This window comes from Hippoglossus stenolepis, chromosome 18 (genome assembly GCF_022539355.2).
Source record: "Hippoglossus stenolepis isolate QCI-W04-F060 chromosome 18, HSTE1.2, whole genome shotgun sequence".
NCBI classification, from domain to species: domain Eukaryota; kingdom Metazoa; phylum Chordata; class Actinopteri; order Pleuronectiformes; family Pleuronectidae; genus Hippoglossus; species Hippoglossus stenolepis.
This window is the reverse complement of record NC_061500.1, coordinates 17,873,352-17,898,228: the sequence shown is the minus strand read 5'-3', so window position 1 is coordinate 17,898,228 and position 24,877 is coordinate 17,873,352. Positions and strand designations below refer to the sequence as shown.

The 24,877-nt window shown below is 41.8% G+C and overlaps 1 protein-coding gene across 1 annotated transcript in view; it reads left to right on the top strand.

Moving 5' to 3' along the window:
- Positions 1–4,256: 4,256 nt before the first annotated feature.
- Positions 4,257–24,877, top strand: part of adamts6 (ADAM metallopeptidase with thrombospondin type 1 motif, 6) — a 63,624-nt gene continuing 43,003 nt past the window's right edge. Inside the window, exons 1-10 of the mRNA XM_035141406.2 lie at positions 4,257–4,773; positions 6,419–6,835; positions 6,940–7,328; positions 9,255–9,429; positions 10,078–10,301; positions 10,680–10,763; positions 12,810–12,955; positions 16,550–16,593; positions 19,955–20,060; positions 22,599–22,745. Of these exons, the coding sequence (XP_034997297.1) occupies positions 6,736–6,835; positions 6,940–7,328; positions 9,255–9,429; positions 10,078–10,301; positions 10,680–10,763; positions 12,810–12,955; positions 16,550–16,593; positions 19,955–20,060; positions 22,599–22,745 (1,415 nt within the window). The 5' untranslated portion in view covers positions 4,257–4,773; positions 6,419–6,735. The remainder of the gene's footprint in view (positions 4,774–6,418; positions 6,836–6,939; positions 7,329–9,254; positions 9,430–10,077; positions 10,302–10,679; positions 10,764–12,809; positions 12,956–16,549; positions 16,594–19,954; positions 20,061–22,598; positions 22,746–24,877) is intronic.

The window sequence follows — 24,877 nt, the reverse complement described above, 5'->3', positions numbered from 1 at the left end:
TCCTGGTTGAACTTTAGGGAAATGTTTACTGTAAATACAAGTACTTCTGTTTTCTGAAAATGCAGAAGTTACATGGTGAAGAGAGAAGGAAACGATGAACGTAAACTACACTTAAGTACAATTGTGAGGTACTTGTTCATTACTTGAATATTTCTATTCAATATAAATACTAATATAAATACGATACTGGTGCAGTTCAACACAGTAAATGAAGCCACAAAACAGAAGCCTCTATAAAGAATAGCTAGTCATCTCCATCCGTGCTAACCACGACATTAAAAGGCTGTTTACATATTAATGTAGTATAATATATAACAATATAACCTTGACTGTATGGATATTTAGTATTACTGATAGTACTTCCGTACTTTTAATCATAATACAACAGTATCTCTACATAGTGCTGATACTCTGTCCACTGCTGAACGAAGGTGACACTGTGATTGTTTTACTGTGTTCTGTTGTTCAAATGTTCAGAGTAGTGAAGTTTATATGACCGACACACCATGAACTGATTTACAGCAGCAGAAAAACCCTGCGAGTGACCTGGATTGAAATTCTCTCTGAAAGAGCATGGCACACTGTTTTAGAGTTGAATGCAATTTAGTGATTGAGCGTGGTTTTCTTTTAAAAACAAACTCAAATCATCATTATTAAACTTTCCACATTTCAAACCCCTTGCTGTGCTCCTTTCAGACACACGGTGGCGCTGCTTCCCACCATCTGGCTGCCACCCACTCGGGCTGTGCAGGAGGAGCACAGTAATGAGGGCCTGACTGTAATGATACAGGCTCCTACATAATGAGCAGCTGTAACTGCAGCTCAGGAATAGGCATGATTTTCAATTTCCGACAGACTAAAGATAGACGAGGGCTAAATTACACTGAAATGCACGGGGTTGCCATTAGCCTGCGCTACAGCAGACCCTTCAAACTACATTTCCCCAGAGGGAACGTATCCACTGTTTCAGACACCACACTTTCAAACCCGAGGCCTTATTGCCAACAAATGTGTGTATTCTGAGAAGCCTGATACGTTGATTTAATTGATTATTTCAAGATACAACACAGTCGATGTCAGTCAAACCTGTGTAGTATCGTTGTTTTTAGCATGACATCAGTTTTCATTAATTAAATTCAAAGTTCGTGCCAAACAAATGTCAGAATAGGTTATTTCCCCCTGATATTGTTCCTTGTTGATATTTGTGGTTGCTGGGTGATCATTCTCTGTCACTCTTATCACTGTTCACCAGATTTAAACTGCAGGATATTACTGTTTACCAGTGGTGGGAAGTGCATTTACTCAAGGTTCAGTTTTGAGGTAGATGCAATTTACTTGAGTATTTCTATGTCATGCTGCTTTATATCTAACTCCATTACATTTATCTGACAGCTTGAGTTACTTTTCAGATCAAGGTATTGCAAACCGAACCTGTGATCCCTTTACAAAACGTGATGCCATAGATAATTAAAATGACTGCTTCCTCGACCAACTACAAGAAAGTAAAGTATCACTTATATGTTAATGCATCAGTAATGACAAACCAATAATATAATAGTTCAACAGACAGAGGGCATTCTGCACAAGTGCTACAGGTGCTTACTTATTCACTTTCACTTTATTAAAAATGTAATTCACTTTAACTTGCCTCTGCTTTTTCCTACAATGGTGGAGGAAGTATTCTCATCAAGAATACTCTATTTCAAGTAAGATTCGTGCATTTACAATTCTATTTACATAAAAGATTAGCTAAATGTACTCATAGTATTTAAGTAAAAGTACTCATTCTGCAGAAGTCGGGGCTTTTACTAATTATTCTTATACCGTGTGTCATCAGAGGATTCTTAATACTGATGCATTCATTCTTCAGCAGCTTTTACTGTTGTAGCTGCTGAGGTGGAGCTTGTTTTATACAGTTAGACAGTTTAGTACAGTGGTTGTCATCAGAGGGGTCAGGCCCCTCCACAGGGTCACCAGATAAGTCTGAGGGGTCGTGAGATGATTAAAGGGAGAGGAAAAATCAAAAGTTTATGAGTTGTTTCCCTTCACTTTGATTTTTACTTCCATTTTTTAAATCTTTTTTCCCCGTGATGTTTATCTCTGCATGTGGGCTTGAGGCGATCATTGTGATGAGAAGTTTAGAGGTGAAATGTCTCTTTGGTGAAACCGGAAATAAGAGATAGTCATCTGCATTTGACAAGGACCCAAACTACACACTGATTGGGATTTTAGAGTCTCAAGTAAACTCAAAACAGATGATACGCATCTCAAAATAGTCGCAGTCTAAATAAATAGGTTCATATAAAGTAAATAAGTGTGGAAATGGTGCATGGGGTGAAAAGACACAGATGACCTTTGAGACAAAATCAAACTTACTCTCAGTCGTACCCTTGACTTTCTATATTAATGCATACGTCACTATGCAAAATCCATCTGGATGGATTTTAATGTTTTCTTATGCAATATAACAAAGTGCATTCACTTAGGCAGTGTACTTATGCACTTAAATATAAATACTTGCCTAATACTTCATACCTGATACTCCACTGCAGTTCAGAGGGAAATATTCTACTTTGTACTGCACTGCCTTATTTTTGTATTCACAGCAACTATTACTTACTCTAGAAACAAATAACATTTTACATTCAGCATGATACATTTACAGCATAATTATCTTAGAATGTAAAATGCATTATTAGAGATTTTAGTACCCAACAGTGTATAGAATTGTTAGAATTAGCTTGACTTTCACCAGCTAAAACAATAAAGTGATGAACTCATCAGTAATAATATTCTCATCTTACAATATCGTTCATAGGGGAGATTTTTATGAATCTTATGTACTTTTACTTGAGCAACATTTTCAGTACAGGACTTTTACTTTGAAGGCAGTATTTTTACACTTTGGTATTACTAAAAAGAAATAAATCTGAATACTGCCTCCACCGCTGCAGGTGAAACAGGGTGCTGGTTTGATATTCTTGACTTGGTGTCATATAGTTGAGTAAAAAGTTAAAACTTCCCTCTAAATTGAAGTGGAGTACACATACAAATAGCAAAAATGGGAAATACTCAAGTAGAGTACAGATGCCAAACTACATTACTTGATAAAGAAAATTGTTGATGCAGTAAATGTGAGCAGCATTAAATACTGTCAAGATGGAGCCAAATTTAATTAACAGTGAATCATATGAGATCATCATATGTCTGACATGGAAAGTCTTTATCTGACAGGTAACTAAAGTGTAATGGAGTACATGTAGAAAGTAGCAAAGCTCTAAAATACTCAGGTAATGTACAAGTACCTTGAAATTGAACATACATACGTCAATACTTATGTCTATCATCAATACTTCAGTACTCTAACTTAATTTACATTTTGAATGTAAGAGTTATATTTGCTATGGACTATTTTTTATATAGAAGATGTATTCAGATCCACTGCTTAAGTAATTATACCACAAAGTATGTAGTATGTAGTTAAAGTAACTCTCTATCTCAGTAGATTATTATTGCTGATACATTATTGTTAAACTAGCATTTATAGTCTAAGCCTCCAATTCTTTTTTAAACACATACAAAATTGTTGAACAAAGAGATACCTGACTCTCTCAAAATCAATAGACACAGTTGGGTTCTTTGATTGATGACCAGCCAACATATTTATTATGTTAATTATGAACAAACTTTAACTTTTGTCTGAAGTAGCAGCAATCACACAACTGTTGAACAAATGTCGGGGAGTAAAAAAGTTAAATATGTTGTGGACCAGAAGTATAAAGTTAGCCTACTCAAGTACAAGTGCAGTACTCAACTTCAAGTACTTCAAATTGTAATAGGTAATCAGTTGCAGTCATTGGTACTCAGCTACCTCCCACCTCTGAGAGTGTTGCAAATATATGTCTTTGTACTTTTCTATATCATCATATATACTATGTATAATGTTAATATACTGTGTATTTATAAAGTTTTATAATGTACTAATGTACATTGCCACTTTAACTCAAGTAATCAGGTAGCCTTAATGATCTGAATGTTAAACCCCCCTCTCCTCGTGTAGGGTTATTTTCTTCCAGCGCTGAGGTTGAAGTGTTATTTCAGGGCAGCACAGATAGACATGCGCACAGCTGATGGGAGAGAGGCACATCTGCACTGACGTCAACCCCCCCCCCCCCCCCCCCCCCCCAGCCCAGCCGCAAAAAAAAAAAGAAAAAAAAGCTGCCAATTTGAAGCCGTCCTGGACTGGGACACCCGGTCTGTGCAGATGTAGTGAGGAGGAGCAGCTCCGAGCCAACTTGTGCTGGTGTTTGCATGCACGTCTCCCCGAGGCAGGTCCGCTGCTGCGCGCTGAGAGACTGTGGCACAACACCCTCCGCAACCTCAACTAACTTTTTAAGCCAATCTGTGCCAACAGCAGCAGCACAACAACCACCAGCAGCAGCAAGAACACAAAGTCTAGATTATATAGACGACTGATGGGCTGGAAATAGACCCTGGAGGAGATCCAACACTTTGAAAGGCTGACTTTGTGTGTGTCTCTGTGTGTGTGTGTGTGTGTGTGTGTGTGGGACAGTGTGTGGTGAGAGATACTGCTGCTGCTGCTGCTGCTGCTGCTGCTGGACTGAGAGGGAGAATCACAGAGGATGGCAGAGTCCAGGAGGAGATGAGAGGAGCTGAGGAGGTCTGTCTGTTTGCGGAAACGTCCCAGTCTTTGTGTCCTGAGCTCTCCCCCTGCACAGTTGGACCGGAGCTGACACTATGAAGATGAGCATGGTAACATTTCTCCCATTACGCTCCCCGTCTGTTCAGAGTAGGACGGTCTCTTTCCGGGCACTTTTCGTTCTAGTCGGCAGGCAGATTCGTGTGAGCGTTTAAATCCTCTCAGGGAAGCGGACATTGTTTGCCAACCAGTTGACCCGCTCATAGAGTTCCTTTGCATGCAGTGTCAGTGTTGGTGTACTTTTGGAGACATTTACGCACGGTCTCTCCAGCTGCAGGGTGTCAGTTTTGCACCGTTGCAGGTCTGCAAGTCAGTCCGCGTCTGGGCTGCTCAAACTTTACCAACTAGAAACCCCAAACTTCCCGACAAAGGGAGGTTCACGCCTTTCTGCGACAACCCCGCGGTCGGTTTGTGATCCGCAGGCGCTTCTCGGAGGTTGTGTTCGAGGAGGCACCGGTGCAATGCACACGGGCCAGCGGCCAACTGTCTGGGTCAGAGTGGCCAAGTAGGTAGCGCTGTCTGTCTGGTGTGTCTGGAGCGCCGCAGCTCCGCGCACAGCTCAACATGTAGGTCTCAACAAAGACTGCTGCTTTCCAAAAAGGCTGTCTGGCTGTCATCCGTCCACTTTTCGCCGGCCACCATCCCTCTATCGCCCGGAACCGCTGACGTCTGTTTATACTGGTGCCGTTGGCGCATGCTGCCGTGAGACGCGTCAGTGAGTAAAACCACAACCTGCACAGATTAGGATCGTGTCGACTGGTCAGATTTATGCTTCTCCTATGGTGTGGTTGTTTCGCTTCAGTGAAACTTGCTTTTTTATCACATACAGGTCTCTGGCCATGAACCTGTCATCTCCTAGTGATCGATGTTTGAATTGATAGGGAAGAGTCGCTTTGCAGAAAAGTCCCCAGAATCTGGTCGTTTGTTCTTGAAGTGACACATTTCATGTTGGATTTAAAAGAGGTGTTGACTGAGGAACTGCAACTCAATGATGATGAACTTTGTGAGAGATTTTCATTCATTGACAACAGACTACAGCTGTGACTGTTTCCTTAAAGCTGCAATGATCAGTTGATTAATCAACCAGTTGACCAACAGAAAATACATTTTACCATACTTTTTGGTTTGTTACATTGTAAATGAAACATATTTGGGTTTCTGGGTCTTGGTCAGATTAAAAAAACACTTACAAGATGTCATTTTGGGCTAATTGGCATGCTTTTTTCAGGATTTTGTGGATTTTGTTTTTGACAAAATGATTCCTGGGTTAATCGATAATGAAGATAAATATTAGATATATGCCTAATTTTCATTACTGAGTCATCTGCCAATTATGTGTTGATTAATTGATTAAACATTTGGTCCATAAAAGTTAAGAAAAGAGTGGGAAATGCCAATTAGATCATCATCAAAAACCAGTATTACATTTACAATAATGTTTTACATGTTTCACACACAGAGAAAGCAGCAAAGCCTGAATTTTGAAAAGCTGAAACCAGTGAATTGTTGTCATTTTGCTGGACAATATAGATCAATACAATATTTTGATAGGTTCCAGTGAATTTTCTGTTGATCGACAAATCGACAAATCAACTGCTGGTCTCAGCTCCACAACAGACAACAATCTGAAAATGGGTGAGCGATGATTCCGAGAGAGAGAGAGAAGATCATTTAACCTCTGATTGATTTTCTTCACAGGAATGCAGATGGATTGGTCAAGACAAGTTCCCAATATAGAGCTTCCTGTTTGGTGCTACACCTGAGAGTCACTGTGTCTGATGGATTACGGTGTTTTCTACGAGCTGCTGACATGAATCCAGAGGCCAGTGGGATGTGGAAGTGCTCGCCTTCAGGAGAAATCTGAGACTCGGATGAGCCCTCGAGCACAACGAGAACTTTTAAGTGAAGGAGATAAACCATGGACTTGTTATGGTGTGGCATCGGACCGACCGTGTGCTTTTAACCCGTTTGTAGCACCCTCTACCCCCACCCCATGTCACATCTTTCCCTGAATTATGGAAATTTTGTGGAAGACGCTGACTTGGACACTGAGCCTGGTGGTGATGGCTGCTTCTGAATTTCAAAGCGTCAACAGACTTTCGCACAACTCTCAAGGTATGATGCAGACAGGTGGATGGGACGATTTTATTGTATCTGTATGTTCATTATCACAACATCTTCTCGTCTCTATTCTTTCTTTTCCTTTTCTCCTGTAAAAGAGGAGTTCCTGTCCAACCTGCAGCACTTCCAGCTGACTGTCCCGGTGCGGGTGGATGAAAATGGAGAGTTCCTGAGCTACACTGTGAAGCACCACCGGCCGGGCCGACGGAGACGGGGGGCCGTGGATCCCATAATGGGGCCAGTGCCGGCGTTGGACCCGGACCCTCCAGAGTCCCGGCTGTTCTACAGACTGTCGGCCTACGGAAAGCACTTTCACTTAAACCTGACACTCAACCCCCACCTGGTGTCGAAACATTTTACAGTGGAGTATTGGGGCAAAGAAGGGCTGGAGTGGCGTCATAACATGGTAGATAACTGTCACTATGTGGGATTCTTGCAAAATCAGCACAGTACGACCAGAGTGGCACTCAGCAACTGCAAGGGCCTGGTGAGTACAATGTGGTGTTGGAATTATTATTAAATGTGATCAGCTCACACTCTCCAACAGCCCCTGGTGCCACAAAGAGTTCAGGCTACTTACCTCAAACAAACCCCTACTAATACTAATGTCAGAATATATACCTAGCTTGTGCTGCTCTCATGTCAGCCAATCTTTCAGAGGCACGGCCAAAGGATTAGACCAATTGTAGTTTGCTTAACACGATCTTGGCCTCTTTCCACTTGGCACACCGAGTCTGCAGGCAGCTCAGAGCAAGGTGATGCTCATGTAGAGAAATCACATCATCACGCTTATCCGTGAGTGTTCTGCATCAGGGCTTTTCTCTCCAATCTCTCCATTGAATATCACTCTTGAGGCTCTAATTTTAAAAGCCTCAGTAGTTCAGCTCACATTTCTTCAGTTGATCCTTTTTGTGATCTGTAAAATAACGTGTCTAACCCATGCATATTACCTCATTTCGAAGCGTCTTTTCAAAAACTAAACTGAACACCACTAACAAGGCGTCTAATTATCCTGTCTTAGCGTTTAGTCCTCGGGCTTTTATCCTCAGACTGTGTGACTTTCCAGCTTCTCTTTGCTAATCAAGGAATTGGAAGAAATTTTAATAGCCGCTATCCCTCCCTGCTTCAGGATAACTCTAAAGAAGGAAAAAAAGGGCCCTGCTTCTTATTGTCAAATGTAATCATGTGGAGAAAACGTGAAGCCAAATGTGTTGGCAAGACCCACACCGAGTATCATAAATTGAATTAGTGTTTGCCCTTTTTTCTAAGAGCACCAAAAATGGACAAAAATGTGTCTGCACTTTAATGTAATCAGCGATCTGCACAGTTTGGGATCTTGACATCACTCACTATTAAAAACTCTAATATGTTTCTGTTTGCTAGTGTGATGTGGGGTTTATTGCTGTCATTGTGGGTTTTACAAAATCAAACTATTGTTGTGTACAAACTTATTATTCGAAGGGGTACTCCAGCTATATAACACTTTGAGTCATGCAGCAGACACAATACACAAGGAATGGCAAAAGAGATGTTCATCCCCAACTATCAGTCTTACTTAAACAATGATGTATCCTACATTTCACAAAATGCAACTTAATAGCATTTGTCATGTACGTACACATATGTCAAACATCATGGCCACAACTTTTAGTGTCAGATTGCTGTAAAGAGATGACATCTCCGGACCCAAGATTATTCTGATGGTTTATTGTGATGATGTCATCAGGGTTATCTCAGCTTAAGTTGTCAGAGTTACGGAAATGTATAATAGTATATTTAAATGTATAATTTATATTTATCCAGAGGAACTTTTTTACAACTCTTGAGGGTCTGAAGGCAAAGGCTGTTTTCACCTCACTAGCTACTAGCCAACAATAGCCTGCTAGCAGTAGCTAGCTATCAGTAGCCTGTGAGCTATCTGCTGAGCTCAGCGTCAAATGTGAGTTGTTGGGATTTAATTTTCAGATAAATCTTCACTACAGCAGATTTAATGATTTCATCATAGTCATTTTTATTCATACAACTCGACAACACTCTTATGAACTCATCTTTTCAACTCTCATAGTTGTATGTATGCAGTCTTACCTTTACAGCATTAAGCCCTAGTTATATTTTAGTTATTAGCGTAGCTATAAAATTTGATTTTTGGAACAGAACTCGTAACTTTAGCTTTCACTTTGCTGTTTGTATGCATCACATCGAATCTAAAGTTTGCTTCGCAGTCTGTCTGAACACACACAACTGAACTTCATGTGTAAAATTGTTGGTTTCCTTTTAATAGAAAGTACAAAATAACAACTACTAAACATGTAAGTTTTTTTCCCCCCTGCATTGTTTAGATATATGCATTCACTTCAGTGCTGATGTTTGCTTGTGTTTGTAACCTGTTTCTTTCATTGGTTTTCTTTCCAAGCATGGTGTTATAACAACAGAGGAAGAACAGTATTTAATAGAGCCATTAAAGAACATATCCTCCACCACCTCCAGCGAATGGAACCTGGAAGAAGCACAGCAACATGTTATTTATAAAATGTCTGCCATTCCCTCACCGCAAGAGCATAGCCAGGAGTTCAGCTGTGGCATTTCAGGTTGGTGAACCTCCATCTGGGTTGGACTCTGTGTGGGTGGAACTGACGTAAAGGAAGAACTATACATAGCAGGTTAGAGGAAGTGCTGGTTTGGTTCTAGGCCCAGGTTCTGGTAGACATGACCGGGCCTCTTGTGTGCTATAGTTGCTGCTGGCCTGGACACCTTTCAACCTGTTAGAGAAAGTCTCCCTCCAGCTTTCATAAAAAAGCCCTTCACTGCATAAAGAGTACTTGGCTCTGACTTTTACTGAAGCACAAATCCTATTTATAGAGCCAATAATCATGTTCAGATTTTGAAATATAGACAACCCAGTGCCCCCAAATACTCTGACTGCTGAGATATGACGAATTGGAAAAAGAACCAGGTGGATATTTAGGTATTTGGGCCAAGGTCTTATAAGAAACAGCAAAGGCTGTCATCGCCAGGAAGCTAACATGCCCTAACATGTACCACCCTATAGCTTTTTCCCAGAGCATCTGGGTCATAAAGCAAAAGGCTTTAGCCGCAAGGTTCAAAGGGGCAGATTCCCTATGTGCATCAACCACACACAACCTAGCTCTCTCACAAAGATGATGCATCATGATTTTGGTGTAAATTGTTGTTTCATTATTTACAATAACCTGTCGTTGTCTCCCTGTCGTCCACAGACCTCATTGAAAGCAGTGCACCTTGCCAGCATAACGCAACTTCCCCTGTCCACTCGTCCCCTGTTCCCCAAACCGACAGCGAGCGCTCGAACAGCACTCGCAGACAGAGACGCTCTGTCAGCACCGAGCGCTTTGTGGAGACGCTAGTGGTCGCTGATAAAATGATGGTCGGTTACCATGGACGCAAAGACATTGAGCACTACATCTTGTCTGTAATGAATATTGTAAGTTTGATCCTACTTTTTGGTCATGTTGTCCTGTCTTATTTATCTGTTAATTTTAGATTATCTGATTAATTGTTTGATTGTTTGGAAAATGTCACCAAACAGCCCAGTGTGAGGGCTTCAAATGTCTTGTTTTGTCTGACGAACATTCAGTGTAACAACATGCACAACAAATTCTCACATTGGAGAGGATAGAACCAGCAAATATTATGCAGTTTTGCTTAATAATGGCTCAAACAATTATTCAATTATCAAAATATTTGCTGATTACTGTACTAGTGTGGCCACGGAAAGTACTTCATGAAGGCAGATTGGATGTTGTGACATATGGACACAATTTGTCTGACTTTGTGTCTTTTCTTCTTTTCTGGAGGTCAGGTTGCCAAACTTTACCGTGATGCCAGTCTAGGAAATGTTGTGAACATCATTGTGACCCGGCTGATTGTTCTGACTGAAGATCAGGTAAGAAAAAAAAAATCACCTTTTCCTCCTGAACCCTTCTCTGTGTCACAGTTTCATTTATTAATTTGCCTAACTTTGAGCTGTCCATGCAGTATTACCACAGTTATTACCGCAAGCCTTTTTTTTATAGCGTCTGTAACCTCACGTGTAATGAGTATATAACTGATACGTCTGGCGTGACTGAGCTGCAGTATTTTATGTGATTGCTGTGGCTGAAGGGGAGAGAGGAGAGACTATTCACCATATGGCCACCGCTTAAGATAAAAGATGTGCTTAAGCATCTTCCCTCAGGGAGCATTGACTGAGGATTTTTGACATGCACTGTACATGTGTATGTATGTGTGATGGGAGAAACAGTGTCCTAGCATCTGTTTTATTCAGAAGGGGGTCGTAGAGGCTCCTTATGTAGCATCAGGTCCAAAAATCCAGTTTTCATGTTAAGCGGAGCCGCACTTTGATCCACAAGGACGGCTCGTCTGTCAGTCCTGGTTTGGGATGAGCTCAATAGAAAATACAGCCTCAAAACATATTATGGTGGAAGTGAATCACTGATTGGCTGCAAGCTGAATTCAGCACATCTTCATCTTGTAATGGATTCATATAATTAAAACTAGTACATAAGGAGATTCATTTTGCAGACTCCACTACAACGTCCCCAGTTCTTTTCCTACTTTCCACTTCTGCTTTTTATAAAATTTCAGCTAATCTTAAAATAGAGTATCTTCTCTCCTGCTATAAAAGGTTTTACCTCTACCAGTACTGAATATAGGCGTAAATCAAACACAAAAAAGTTTATACTGTGCCAAAAACTTGTTCTCCAACCTCCCTCTGATCCCAGTTCAGTCCTCCTTCAAATAATTCATCCAGAATTACACACACACACAACCGTTCCCCTCAGGCGGCTGGAGTGGTTCAAGTGTTGTCAGCGTTGTCAACACATGATAGTTCAGTGTCACTTTGTCTTCGATGTTACCTTTATTGGACAGTAGACGATTGTGACGGACAGAGAATGAGGAGAGAGAGACGGATGTGACATGGAATAAAGGTCCCTGCCTGTGATTGAAAACTGAACTAGGGTCGCTCAGCTATGTGACACCACCATGCCATATGCTTTGATAAATGTTTGCCTAGAAATGCTGTATCACAACTGCTGTCAATCAGTCCACAAGTGTTCTCCATGAAAAATATCTTTTCAAGTTTTGGGGTATTTAGTACTTTAGAGTGATATGAATTATTATAGGAAACAATATGAAATGATATGACATGATACAACAGAATAGGATAAAACATGTTATAACACGACACAAAATTATACAACCTGACACTACATGATATGACATCATGTAGCACAACGTGATGAGCACAATGCAATGCAATGCAATACAACGCACACAAGATAACCTTACTATAAGGGATATACAAATTGTCATATTAATTGTTATTATTGTTAGTAAGTGACTAGTAAAAACAAACAACTGACAGGACAGGGGCACCTCAGGGGGTCAATCAGATTTCAGGTCATTGCCCCCCTGGCCCCACCCCTGGATCTGCTCCTGACATGATACGATTCAACATGACAACATGACACAGTTAAATAATATCCAAAATGATACAGCCCGACTCTACACGCTATGTCAAGATACAATACAATCGAATATGACATAGTATGATACAATATGATAAGACACGATAAGACATGGCATGGCACACGATGCAACAGAATAACGTCAGTAAATTATATGACACAACACCATTCATTGCTTTCTTTCACACACTGAATACAATATGACACAATTCTATATGACTCAATACAACACGCACAAAAGGAAATCACATAATGAAATGTGACAACACAACACAACACAATACAGTTTAAAGGACATAACACAACACCCCATGAGACATGACACAATGTGTTTTGACGTAGTAAGACATGACATTATCCTATGATGTGATATTGTAATGCACTGGAAGAGACTGTAAAGGTTTGATATTATTGTAGTTATTGTAACACGGTTGCATGTGCTGCTTGTGTTGAATTTGCAGCCTAACCTGGAGATTAACCACCATGCTGACAAGTCTCTGGACAGTTTCTGTAAGTGGCAGAAGTCCATCTTGTCTCATCACGGCGACGGCAACAGTATTCCTGAAAATGGGATGGCTCATCATGACAACGCTGTCCTAATCACCCGGTAAGTGTAGACTCTCATCTACGGGATATGGACTACATTTTCCTCACATGCCGGTATAATGATGCTGCTGAGTTGTTCTTTCGGCTGCTACTTTCATTGGAAGTAGCGCTAATTTCCTAATTTTGAGCAAATAGGTTGCAGGTTGTTTTCTGTACTGTTGGCTCATAAAAGCTGTGCAGTCACGGTTCAGCTTCAGAGTGTAGTCATGTGTGTGTTTGCTAATAGAGGTGGCCAGCAGGTACGGCAGTCAAACCTCCAAAAGTCCAGTTCTTGTGCACACCCTCTCAACCTGTAACCGTTAAAGCCGATGGGAATAAACACCTCAGTTCTGAAAATAAAATGTGCTGTTTCAGACTCGCTCTACCTGTCACGCTGCAATTTATGTTAAGGGTGTTACCATAAAACAGCAAAACTCTGTCATTACCTGGAATAGGCTTCATTGTTGCCAGAACTGTTTTGGCTACATAACCTAGCAACTGAAGAGTACATTCCCCCCACTGGTTTTGTTTAAAGAGAGGATGGCGTTCTGTGATTGACATGGGCTAAAGCCAAGATGTTTGACTCCGTAGGCTTCGCACAAAACAGCCTTTCTATCATTAGTGTGCTCATGCTTGTTGTCTGTCAGTTGATTTTCTCCAGCTGCTTTGGCTCACGTTTTTATTATTGGTTTTAGCGTCGTTCCGTAAGAACCAGCAGTAAAGACTTAGTAGCTTAGTGGTGTCTACAGACAACAGTCATGGGATTTATCTCAGGGGCTGTAATTGTTTCTAGTTCTTCTGTAGGACATGATATAACATGGTCCTATTCTCATCGCTTAAAGATGCCAAACACCTCTTGGAACTGTTTTGTAGCTTACTCATCCATATTTAGCAGCCATATTCTCCACAAAGGGTAATTTGGTAATTGTCGGACCAGGTCTACACATGCCAACCTGCACCACCCATAACGAGAAGAAAGTAACAGCAGCAGCAACAGTTTAGCATTACAGATGTACACATGTCAATATTCGCCACTTACAGCACCTTAAAACCTTGTTGTAGCTAAGGTGCTAGCAATAATAGCCGATTTCTACACTTAGCAGAGACAGACCAATAATATCATCTCAATGGGTACCTAACAAATTTAAGTTTAGGATTAACTCTGTAGCTTTCAACTCCGTTTTGTTCTCCGACAACTCTGGAAAATTGGTTTGTCAGAGCTTGATTGTTAATAGAAGAAGCAACTTATGTGATGTGAGTAGTGAGGCTGAAAAATACAAGATTTGTGCTTCACAGCCAAAGATATTGAAAGGATTAAATTGTCCGAAGCTCAACTGGCTAAAACGTTATGCTAGGTGCTATAAGGATAAAAGCCAAGGCCAAAAACAAATGAGCTAACATGTTCTGTAGATATTTTTGAAATTTTATGTAGATATTTGTGGACCAGACAATGACGCCTTATAACTTAAGTGATGACCTGTTTTGTAATAGCTCATAACCCTTAATCTAGTGCAATCATCAAGTCAAAAATTTCAGTTTGAAATTTCCCAAACTGCAATTTTCCCCATTGCCTGCAGGTGGCATAGACTTTAAATTTGTATAATCTTTTTTGCCTGTAGATGGCGCACATCAACACTGCAGTTACTTTCTATGCTGATGGGTAGCCACACCCCTGATTCACCTCAGTGCTTTGGGTCAGTTCCAATATGGTGGGACATCGGTAACCTTTCAGTAAATATAGCATTGGTGAACCGTGAAACCAAGGCAAAGCGTAGGCGAGAGATAATGAGATAATAAGCTGTGGGGAGGAGGCCCCAGCTGGGCTCAGTGATGCTAACACTGGAGATAGTATAAATAGCCGATGGTCGACACCAGGAAGCTTCTATTAACCACCATGTCTGGAGGAGCAGTCTGACATTCCTTCTAGGAATGCGTTTACAAAGGTTTAGATTTAAAGATGGCGGATGCTTGCAGCGTTCACCTCAGAGGACTTTTAGTAATGAGCTGAAACTGTGACAGAATTTCTTTATTCAACACTGGATTAAATATAAACTTAGTTAAAGATTCATTTTATTTGTCATTCGAAAACATGTCACTTTTCGGTGAGACAAAAACAAGACATGCCACATTGGGTTTAAAGAAAAAGCACTTTATGACTTTATAAATATTCACTGGAATAATTGATAATGAAAATAATTGTTTGCAGCCTCCGATTCAAGGCATAAGATTATACTATTGTGAATACTAATTTGGGAACGTGCGACACATGTAAGAGCATGTATCTTTTGTGTTGGATAGATAGCAATGTTTCACTTGCTATCTACTGGTAGAGTGTATGGATAGATTTGTGAAGAATAAAGTAAAAGCACTGATGTAAAATATGAAGGGAAAGCTGTTGCCAGGAGAAAATATATTTGCTTTATGTGGATGAACTGTGGATCACTATTTGCATACTTCTAGTGAAGTGTATTCTAATTATGTATCCACAGGTCCTCATTACACACATGCTAATCATTACTTACTGAGGCCTTCATGGTCTAGTTAGATTCACAGAGGTGGACATTTTTCCTGCATTTAGTATCACTATATTCTACGTCTACTACTGCTCCATCAGTGCCGCTCCCCTGTAGAGACGGACCAGCAGGACACACTAAACTTAATCTTCCTCAACACTCAGCAGTAAATGGCAGATTGTCTGTATTATTGTAGCACTTTTCCGGTCTTGATGACCACTTAAAGAGCTTTAGATCACAGTTTTGCCATTCATCCATTCAACAGGGCATCTAAATGCAGCACTTTCTCCATCACATGTTATTCACACACTGCCGGCACAGACAACAGGGGCAATTGGGGGTTTAGTTTCTTGTCCAAGGACACACCAGCACATGGGATGGGGGAGCCGGGGGAATGAACCACTGAACTTCTGGTTAGTGGACGACCCGCTCTACCCCTATTGCTTCTTTGATAGTTTGTGTTACCATTCTGCCTTATTTGGAATGTGTCCCATCACAAGGGGAAACTATGGAAATACATCAAAACAAATAGATGTCCTGAACGAGGTCATGGTTGTACCTCGCTGATCCGATGTGAAGGAGGGAGCGACACCGAGGGAAAGCAAGGAAGGAAGGAAGAGGAGTTTATGGCAAGCAGGAGCGCGAGGAGGGAGAATGAAATTAAATCTGCTGTGCCCTTGTTTTTAATAGATTAAAAGCTTTAGGAATGATTGGATCTTTCATTTTAAATGTATGATGTGGCCCACTGTGTTCAGGCCTTGTTTTCCCCCTCGGCTCTATTGGATTACCTGTGTGTGAGTTACGGGAGTTAGCAGTTGGGACACGGCATGACCGAAGCTTTTCACTTTATTCTCGTTGACATTTGCTGTGTTAGCCCTGTGACATTTTGCCAAAGGCTCATGCTATAGATGGAAGGAGCGAACCAGGTGTTTTCACAGCTTTCATTACATGCTATTGTTATGCTAAAGGTTGAGATTATATCTGGTCAGACTGTGATTAAACATGGAAAGAATGAGCGGCAAAGTGCCAGTGGAAGAAAATACTGTACACATAAAAAATGTAGAGTTAATGAAATTGTTTCTGTTCTTTCCCTTTTTTTTCAGATATGACATCTGCACCTACAAGAACAAACCCTGCGGAACCTTAGGTGAGTGGACTGAAGAGCAACGTTTCTATACACTGTTTTAACATGTGTTTTCCTGCCAAATAGGTAATCTTATACTATATGATTCTCTGGTGTAGGAGCTCATTCTTTTTCTTTTCCCCCTCTGGAGGGGTTTTCATTTTCACCTTCAGCGTGTCCTCAGACAAACCTTATTCGGCAGCCTTTGCAGTCTCCCTTTAGGAGAACACCAGACAGAACCAGAGGGATGTTTTCACTTGGGTTATTATAGCTCCTCGGTGGCTCTCCTCTGTTGGTTGAGGCCAGGAGTGCTGATCCCGGACAGCCGTGGTCACCTCCTTGCATGGCCTCCAATTTATAAAACCTGTCTGTCTCTCTCTCTTTCCTCTGCCTCCAGCCTCAGTTGGTCTGAGGTGTTTACACTTCCACTGGGGCTGAGGAAGAGAAAGAGAAAGGTATGTGTTGGACAGGCCAGGCATGAGACTTAGGGTGGAGTGGGGGGGTGGCAGGTGGCTAAAGAGGAGAGTAGTGACAGAAGGAGGAGAAGGGAAAGAAGAAGAGGAGGAGTTGAAAGGAAAATGGAAGGGGAAAAGGACAATTATAGGGAGTGTGAGAGTATGCAGGAGGGAGGTAGAGTTGGTGATATGCTGGTTGTGGAGGTTATGGGGGTGGAAAAAGGACAGCAGGCAATGGCACACACACACACACACACACACACACACACACACACACACACACACACACACACACACACACACACACACACACACATCTCTCTCCCTCTCTTCTTCAACTCCCCCACGCCACCCCATCTCAAACCTCCCACCCACCCAGGCCTTCCACTCTCCACATCTTATCTTTGTAAAGGCCCTGCAGGCACCACAGTATATCTTGAAGGTAATATTGTGACTTCAGGGGTGGTTTGACAGATTGACCGCATTCGTCACATTCCCCGGTCGCTTTAATTGCCCTGGCATCTGCTTGGCTTCCTCGTAGTCTCACCACCACCACCCTGACCCCACCCCTCCTCTCCTCCCCTCCTCTCCTCCCTCTCCTCTCGGGGATCATGCTCCCAGGTCAGATCGCTGGCCTTTAAGGTCGGCGAGTAATCACGGGGCTGGAGATAATGCACAGTCCAGTTAAGAAAAAAAGACCCTTGCAATGTGTGTGTCTGCGCTCACCCAATGCTTTGCGCGTGCACATAGTCACACACACACACACACACACACACACACACACACACACACACACACACACACACACACACACACACACACACACACACACACACACACACACACACACACACACACTTCACTCTCTAACACACACATTCTTAAACTAATCGTAGAGTAGCCACCCTCCCTTTCCTCCTCCTTTCTTCACCTCCAGGCTCCCTCTTTCCCTGCAGTAATGGTTTCAGTGGCCTCCTGATTTGCGAGTCTATTCTTGTTTAGCCTCTTAGCAAAGAGGATACAAAAGCCATGCCACTTTAACAGGGAGCCAGAGTTCATGCAAACTATACAGGGACGCTGACCAGCCAAACATGATTCATGTCTTTGCTCACTGTAGTGCAAATGGGATAGTTCGTCAAGTTTATCCATATCACACTTTGCAAAGAAATCGCAGCGCTCATTTGGCCTCTGACTGGAAGTTGCAGAACTGAGTTCATGCATCACAAAGTGAGAGTTTGAATTTATTACAAAGCAGACCTTCAGCTGCCTGTGTATGAAACACATTAATACAATTACAATGTAATACAACTATACAGCTATTAGTCCCATCGTTATAAGCGGTTTACCATTTTGTTTTTTTTGGCTTGGGTTTTGACAGGTGTTTATATAATTGTATCTGCCCTACTTATACCAATGGGGGACTGGTTAAACAACATAACTTTTATTTCTCTACTGTTATTGTTATCTGCCTCATCCTCTTCAATTAAAAAGTGGGGACAGTAAGTTCAATCATGTTCCATGCACCGGTCTGATTTTAATTGTGTTATCTCATTAGTGGTGTGCAAAGCTGCAGTTTCGAAAACTGAGAATTCGGGGTAGAGTAAATGTAACAACTGCTGATTTAGATATTTTACAAATGCCAACTTGTCCAGGAGCACCAAGGTGAAATCTGCGTCTGCCCTCATCCCCTTTCTTATGTCCAACAAGGAAACTTTGTTTAACAATACCGGCGTCTTTCCACCGCACTCCTAGTTGCTGTTGCCCACTCCATGAGAATAGTTGCTCTCCTCTTCAGCTCTGGCAAACCAATCATCACTAGATGACCTAAAAACACATCACAGTGTGGAAATGTTGCCATGGAAACCAGATTTTAACTTTGGCATGATGCGAAATACAAAGAGCTTTACCTGGTGCTGATTCGGCTAAATCAGTATTTGTTGAACTTGAATTTGTTGAAATCCAGCTCTCCTGCTTTAATAACACCAGACTAGAGATCAGCTCGACCGGCTGTTAATCCCGATGCAACCAGTTCCTAATATTCAAATTAGATGGAAATTCAAATGAATTATTAGAATGTTTAGAGTTAAGAGTTAAGTGAGAGTTTTTTGTTTCCTATACTGTGCACTGACCTTTTAGGTTTTTTACATTTTATGTGTCTTCTAGTGTCCTCAGCCTGAAAATAATGAAAAATATTACTACGTGGAAACAAAAAAATTGAAATGCTCTTTCCTTCCCACAGTTACACACATCCTCCTATGACACACATGCGAACAGATGCACACAAACAGACACACACACACACACACACACACACACCTGCTTTGGGCTGTCATATGATCCACTCTCCAGTCACCTGTAGATGTAATCTGTGAAGGATTGCCTCCTGTCTCCCTATCTGACCTGTCAGGCATTAGGAGAAAAAGGACTTGCGACACCTGGATTGGGAAGAGGTTTTAACTTTAAAACACCTTCTCCTCTCCCTTTCTCTCTCTCCCCCTCTCCCTCGTTCTCTTACCCCACTTCTGAAAAATGAGGAAAACATGTATATTTTCTGACAGCTTTCTGTTGGGGCACGGTGTTGGTGAGGGGGTTCTTATGTTCCCTTCCTTGGCTCGCCTTTTGGTGATCCCTTGTTACCGTGAATTGAAAAGTACAAATCTAGCCCTTGTCTAGACATTTTACTGCAGTCTCTGTAGTGTGCAAGAAATAATGAAAAAAAAAAAAAACTGTCTAGCCGATGATGCTTAACTCAACTCTCCAACACCCCCAAAGTGAATGTATAGCAGCAGATTGTCTTTCAGCACTGCTGTAAACAAGTCGATCATATGTGTGGAATCCCAATTTTATGACTATGCCTCCTAAGAATGCTACGTCCTCACCCTGTGTTTGTGTGTTTGTCTGGCATGTGTGTGTGTGTGTTTTGTTGACAGGCTTGGCCTCAGTGGCTGGAATGTGTGAGCCGGAGAGGAGCTGCAGCATCAATGAAGACATCGGCCTCAGTTCCGCTTTCACCATTGCGCACGAGATTGGCCACAAGTGAGTTTTAAGACTTTTTAAGAGATCCCAATATAAAATATCCAATTTGACCTTACTTTTATGATCCAAATGGAAGAGGTGGGACAAAGCAAATGGGTTTTGAGCAAGAAGCACTCATCCTCACATTCACTGAATTTCACGTGTTAAACATTTTCTCTTAAAAAATGCACGGCCATGCACAGATAATCTGCTTTCTCTATGAGGAGAAACACTTGGACAAATATAATGCTGTAATCAGTGAATTTGAAGTTTAAACATGGTTAGAGCTGCGACAATTTTGATAAATAAGCTTAATCGATTTCACAAAATTTCACTGAATTCCCTGGTTCTCAAATATGAATAATTCCATGTTTTCTTAGTCTTGTATAACAGTAAACTGAATATGTCTTCTTGGGTAATTTGGAAATGTCATGGCCATTTTTTCTATTTTCCGACATTGTATAAACTCAATGATTATTTGACTAAATCTGAAAATAGTTGACGGCTCAACCTATTGAATATTGTTATTCTGTTCACCAGACGTTTGGTGTTTTGTCTTTTGTCTTTTCTTCCTTCCTTCAGATTGGTATTTTCTTTACTGGCATAGTTTCAGATGTTTAGGAACAGGCAGTTCAGTTCAGCAGCAGCCCCGGGGTCTTTACTCTCCGACCATAAAATTCACTACTTGTCCTTATTTCTGTCAGCCCTGCTCAGATCATCATTGTCACTGGTCCCCTAATACGATTACATGACTACATATGCGACACTGCCAATTTCTGACAACAGGCCTTGAAGCTCTGTGATGCAAAGTTCTGGTGTTTGCTCTAGTTACAGATGCCACCTTCACACAAACAGAACGAACAGGCAACCTTTTAGGGCAACTTTATCAAATGATTGTGTGAGTTATCAAATGTCGCATTTTAGTTAAGCGAGAATGGTGAATTCGACTTGGAACGAGCAGAACAGAAAAAAATATTACGACACATTCAGGAAAGGATTACACAGATGTTCCTGCTTGAATCCAATTGTTTTGTCTTCAACTTCGCATGAATCCCAATGACTTTGGTTGTCTCCTGACGTTTAGTCCAGGAGATTCACATTTGTGTCCCCGCTCAGGACGAAACTAACGCTATTCCCATCATTCCTAATTGTTTGGTACTTATAAGCAAACATTAGCAAGTTAACGCACTAGACGAAGACAGTGAACTCAGTTAACATGCCTGCTTAATAATGAGCTCAGACACCGCTTTTACGTGGTGTAGCCTCACAGTGTGGGACATCAAGTCATTCCAAGTCAAAAAAAAAACCCAGAAGTCTAAGTGAAATCACAAGGCACTGCTGGTAAAGTTCAAATTCAAATTGTGAGTCTTTTGTGATTTTGACAAGTGGAGTCCACATTCATCAGATTCATGACTCGATACTGACTGGAGTCCAACACATTGGACCTGTGTCCACACTACTACCAATGAGATTCCTTCTTTTGCTTCAGATCCTTGTAAAACCTTTTATCGCTTTCACGACTGTGCGCTCTAATAATTGCTCTTAAACAAACATAGCTGACTACTTGGGCTCGCCAGACCTGCATGTAGCCCCTTCTTTCCCCCAGCAGACGACTTGAACTGTATCTCCACATATTTCCTCATGTAAATGTCAGTGTCTACATACCTCTGGCTCTTTCTTCCTGAATATAAAGCAAAATAATGATGATGTATTAGTCTACATATCCCTCTCGAGAGAGTTCAGCAAGATGGCGATTTCCTTTATTATGTCTCATGTCTGCTTCTGTTGTGGGGCAGTTGTAAAAATAGTCTCTGCTTCTAGAGGATGTATAAAAAAAACACACTGCAGTGGGGTTTCAACTCGGCTGATTTATTTCCAGAGTAGGGTAAAATGTCATAAACGCCAGCCTTAGAAAAACAGGTTCAGACTGTGCGATGTGGTTGGGTTTGTTATATACATTAGACCTGATTTGTGCTCCTGGACTGCAAGGAAAAGTAAGCTTTGACATCCTGCTGAAACTTGAGATTTTCTCTCAAATGATATCCAGACAGATAAGCTTTTTTTTTTTTAATGAATTGTTAAAATGATTTATTTTCAGCCCTCAGTGTGAAATAAATTCTTGAGGAGCTTTCATAACAGACCACAGGGTTGGGAGGTGTTTGGGTTTTTGGGTCTTTCTCTCTCTTTCTCTGGTGAAGCCACTGATCTAAAAGGACCCCCCCCTCCCCTCCCCTCCTCACCCCATCCCCATCCCCGCTCCAGTTGGTGTCGACTCCCACCTCACGGCCTGCTCAGACCTGCAGGACGGTGATTGACAAGCAGGCATCAGAGTGGTGATTAGAACTTTTTCGTTCCTGCCGAGCTCCAGACAGAGTTTGACCCTTGACCCCTGGCTCTCCTCCACACAGCTGTTTCAGTGCCACAGAGCTCGAACATGACAGCCAGGGCCAGTGAGGGAGACATCCTCCAGTTAGCATGCTGGACTTTCCAATGTCATTCCATCTAAACTGAGCAGTAAACTGCCAAAGACATTAATTCCATTTATTTTGTGTGTTTCAGTTTTGGGATGAACCATGATGGCATTGGCAATTCCTGCGGTACCAAAGGCCACGAGACAGCCAAGCTGATGGCCGCTCACATAACAGCCAACACCAACCCTTTCTCCTGGTCTGCCTGCAGCAAAGACTACATCACCAGCTTTCTCGAGTAAGTGGATGATGGTTGTTCCCAGTGGGACTGTCTGAGTGTGTTTGGGTTTGCCTCCGTGTGTGTGTGTGTGTGTGTGTGTGTGTGTGTGTGTGTGTGTGTGTGTGTGTGTGTGTGTGTGTGTGTGTGTATGTGTGGAGTACAGAAAAAGGTGCAGCCTGCAGCCGTCTCGCTTCACAACCCGCCTGCCACTGGCGGGCCCTTGTGGTGACCCGCTAGCCTGCCTTATATGAAAGTCCTTCCCCACTTATTCACATCCATGTCATCACTAAGACTCCTGCCAGACCTCCTTGTGGCCGTGTATGATAACTGGGTGCTTTCCACCCATGCATCCCTGCACCACAAGGCGGGTGATGTTAGAGCTCGTGTGGTCCTTGGTGGTGACGTGTTGGCCAGCTGCCCTCAACCGCTGCCCCACTGTTTAGTGGATAGGTCAAAGACGACAACACATTGGAGCACACAAATAAACAGGAGAGTAACACTGTGACATTTCAGTAGAATGAGTCCTGCCAGTCTGGAATGATAAAAAACGTTTTGGTGCAGAGTTCGAAGGCCTCCAGAGTCTAGGATATGAAGGATGTGATGATACTGTGACGATGGTAGGACTGATACCCCTACGCCTTTACACCAACATGGAGCCGGTTCTGTGCCAGTTTGCAAATTTTTACCAACCAGATGTTGTGAACCATCAGAGGGAAAGAGAGGGTGGAGACGGAGACATTGAGGAAGGCATTACAATTACAAACACCTCTACCGTTTAGTTGACTTTCATTGTACACTTTGCAACACCCATGTTGATTTCAATGCATCCTTGATTTTCATTGGTTCTGCACAATACTGTTGGAAACATGGACTGTTTCATTGGGTAGCACTATGACTTCAAGAATCCTGAAGAGAACTGGTTGAAGAACCTGAGCTAATTTGGTAGAAAGAGGTTTGTTTGAACTCAAATTTCTTACCTTTAATCATCATGGGTTGAAACTGCCTTGTCTGAATGAGCAGCATTAATTGGGTTTTCACAGCTAATTTCAAGTGGAGAGAGGAAAGAAAGAAATAATTAATACAAATTAAATTCACTCTTTCTTCTCCACTAATTATGGTAATCCATTTTGTCCAGGACAGTATCCCTGAATCCCAACAGCCTGGTCTCAAACAACTCTCTTTTTGCTCCCACATTGGGGACGGCTGGTGGCTGTTGAGTGAAGACGGACATTGCTCCACAGACCGAGCTGAAAAGTGAATTATAAAAGTGCATTATACTTTTTTCCTGAGAGGGCTCAGCCACTGCTGGGAAACGGCTTCATTGTTTGGGAATAACAATCAGAAAGTGGTCAGGATTGTTCTCTCAAATGAGAAGCATGCTATTCTACTTTAACTATCAGAGAATGAGGTCAAGGATTCCTCAGCAGCTCTCTGAAATGGCTTGCTCGCAGCAATGGCACGATGGCTGTAAACTGCTGCAAAGAGCCACGCTGACTCAGTGGAACTAGCGGACAGAACCAAGTTGTTCAGCAGAAATTGGAAAAACATGCCAGACACAGCTCCGAGTGAGTCACGGTGTCATTTGAGGTGATCTAATCAATATTTTTGTATTAACAATGGATGAAATTGGCGTGTATAATGTGTTTCTCACTTGTAGTGAGAAACACACATAATCCAATTCCTCGGGTTTGAGTTTTTTAGTGTCTTACCTCATTGTTTTATTTTTTGCAACTTTACTGTTTTGATTCAGCCTAACTGCTCTCATCTGTGTTGATTCTATCAGGCAGCTGTTAAAGTGGAAAAAAGGCTCTGATAAGCCCAGTGGTTCAGCGCTAAAAACTTACTAGTGAAAATAAGAGTGGACTTAGCAGTTAAAGAGACAAATATTCCCCTAAGGAATTGACGGAGAACAAAACAGAGCTACAAGCAGTGTGAAAACTGGACTTGGTGTCCAGAAATATGTCTCCAAATGGATGCTAATTTCAAATCAACTTATAAATTTGAACATACTGTCAGGTCTGTGTGTGGTGGCTGGTGCAATTGCCTTTAAAAGAGCAGACTACTTCCAAGTGAAGTTGAACAGGATCCTATAGAGAGGGAAACAGCTGAAGGTTCATGCCAGGACACTGCTGCTGACTTAAAAACATTGG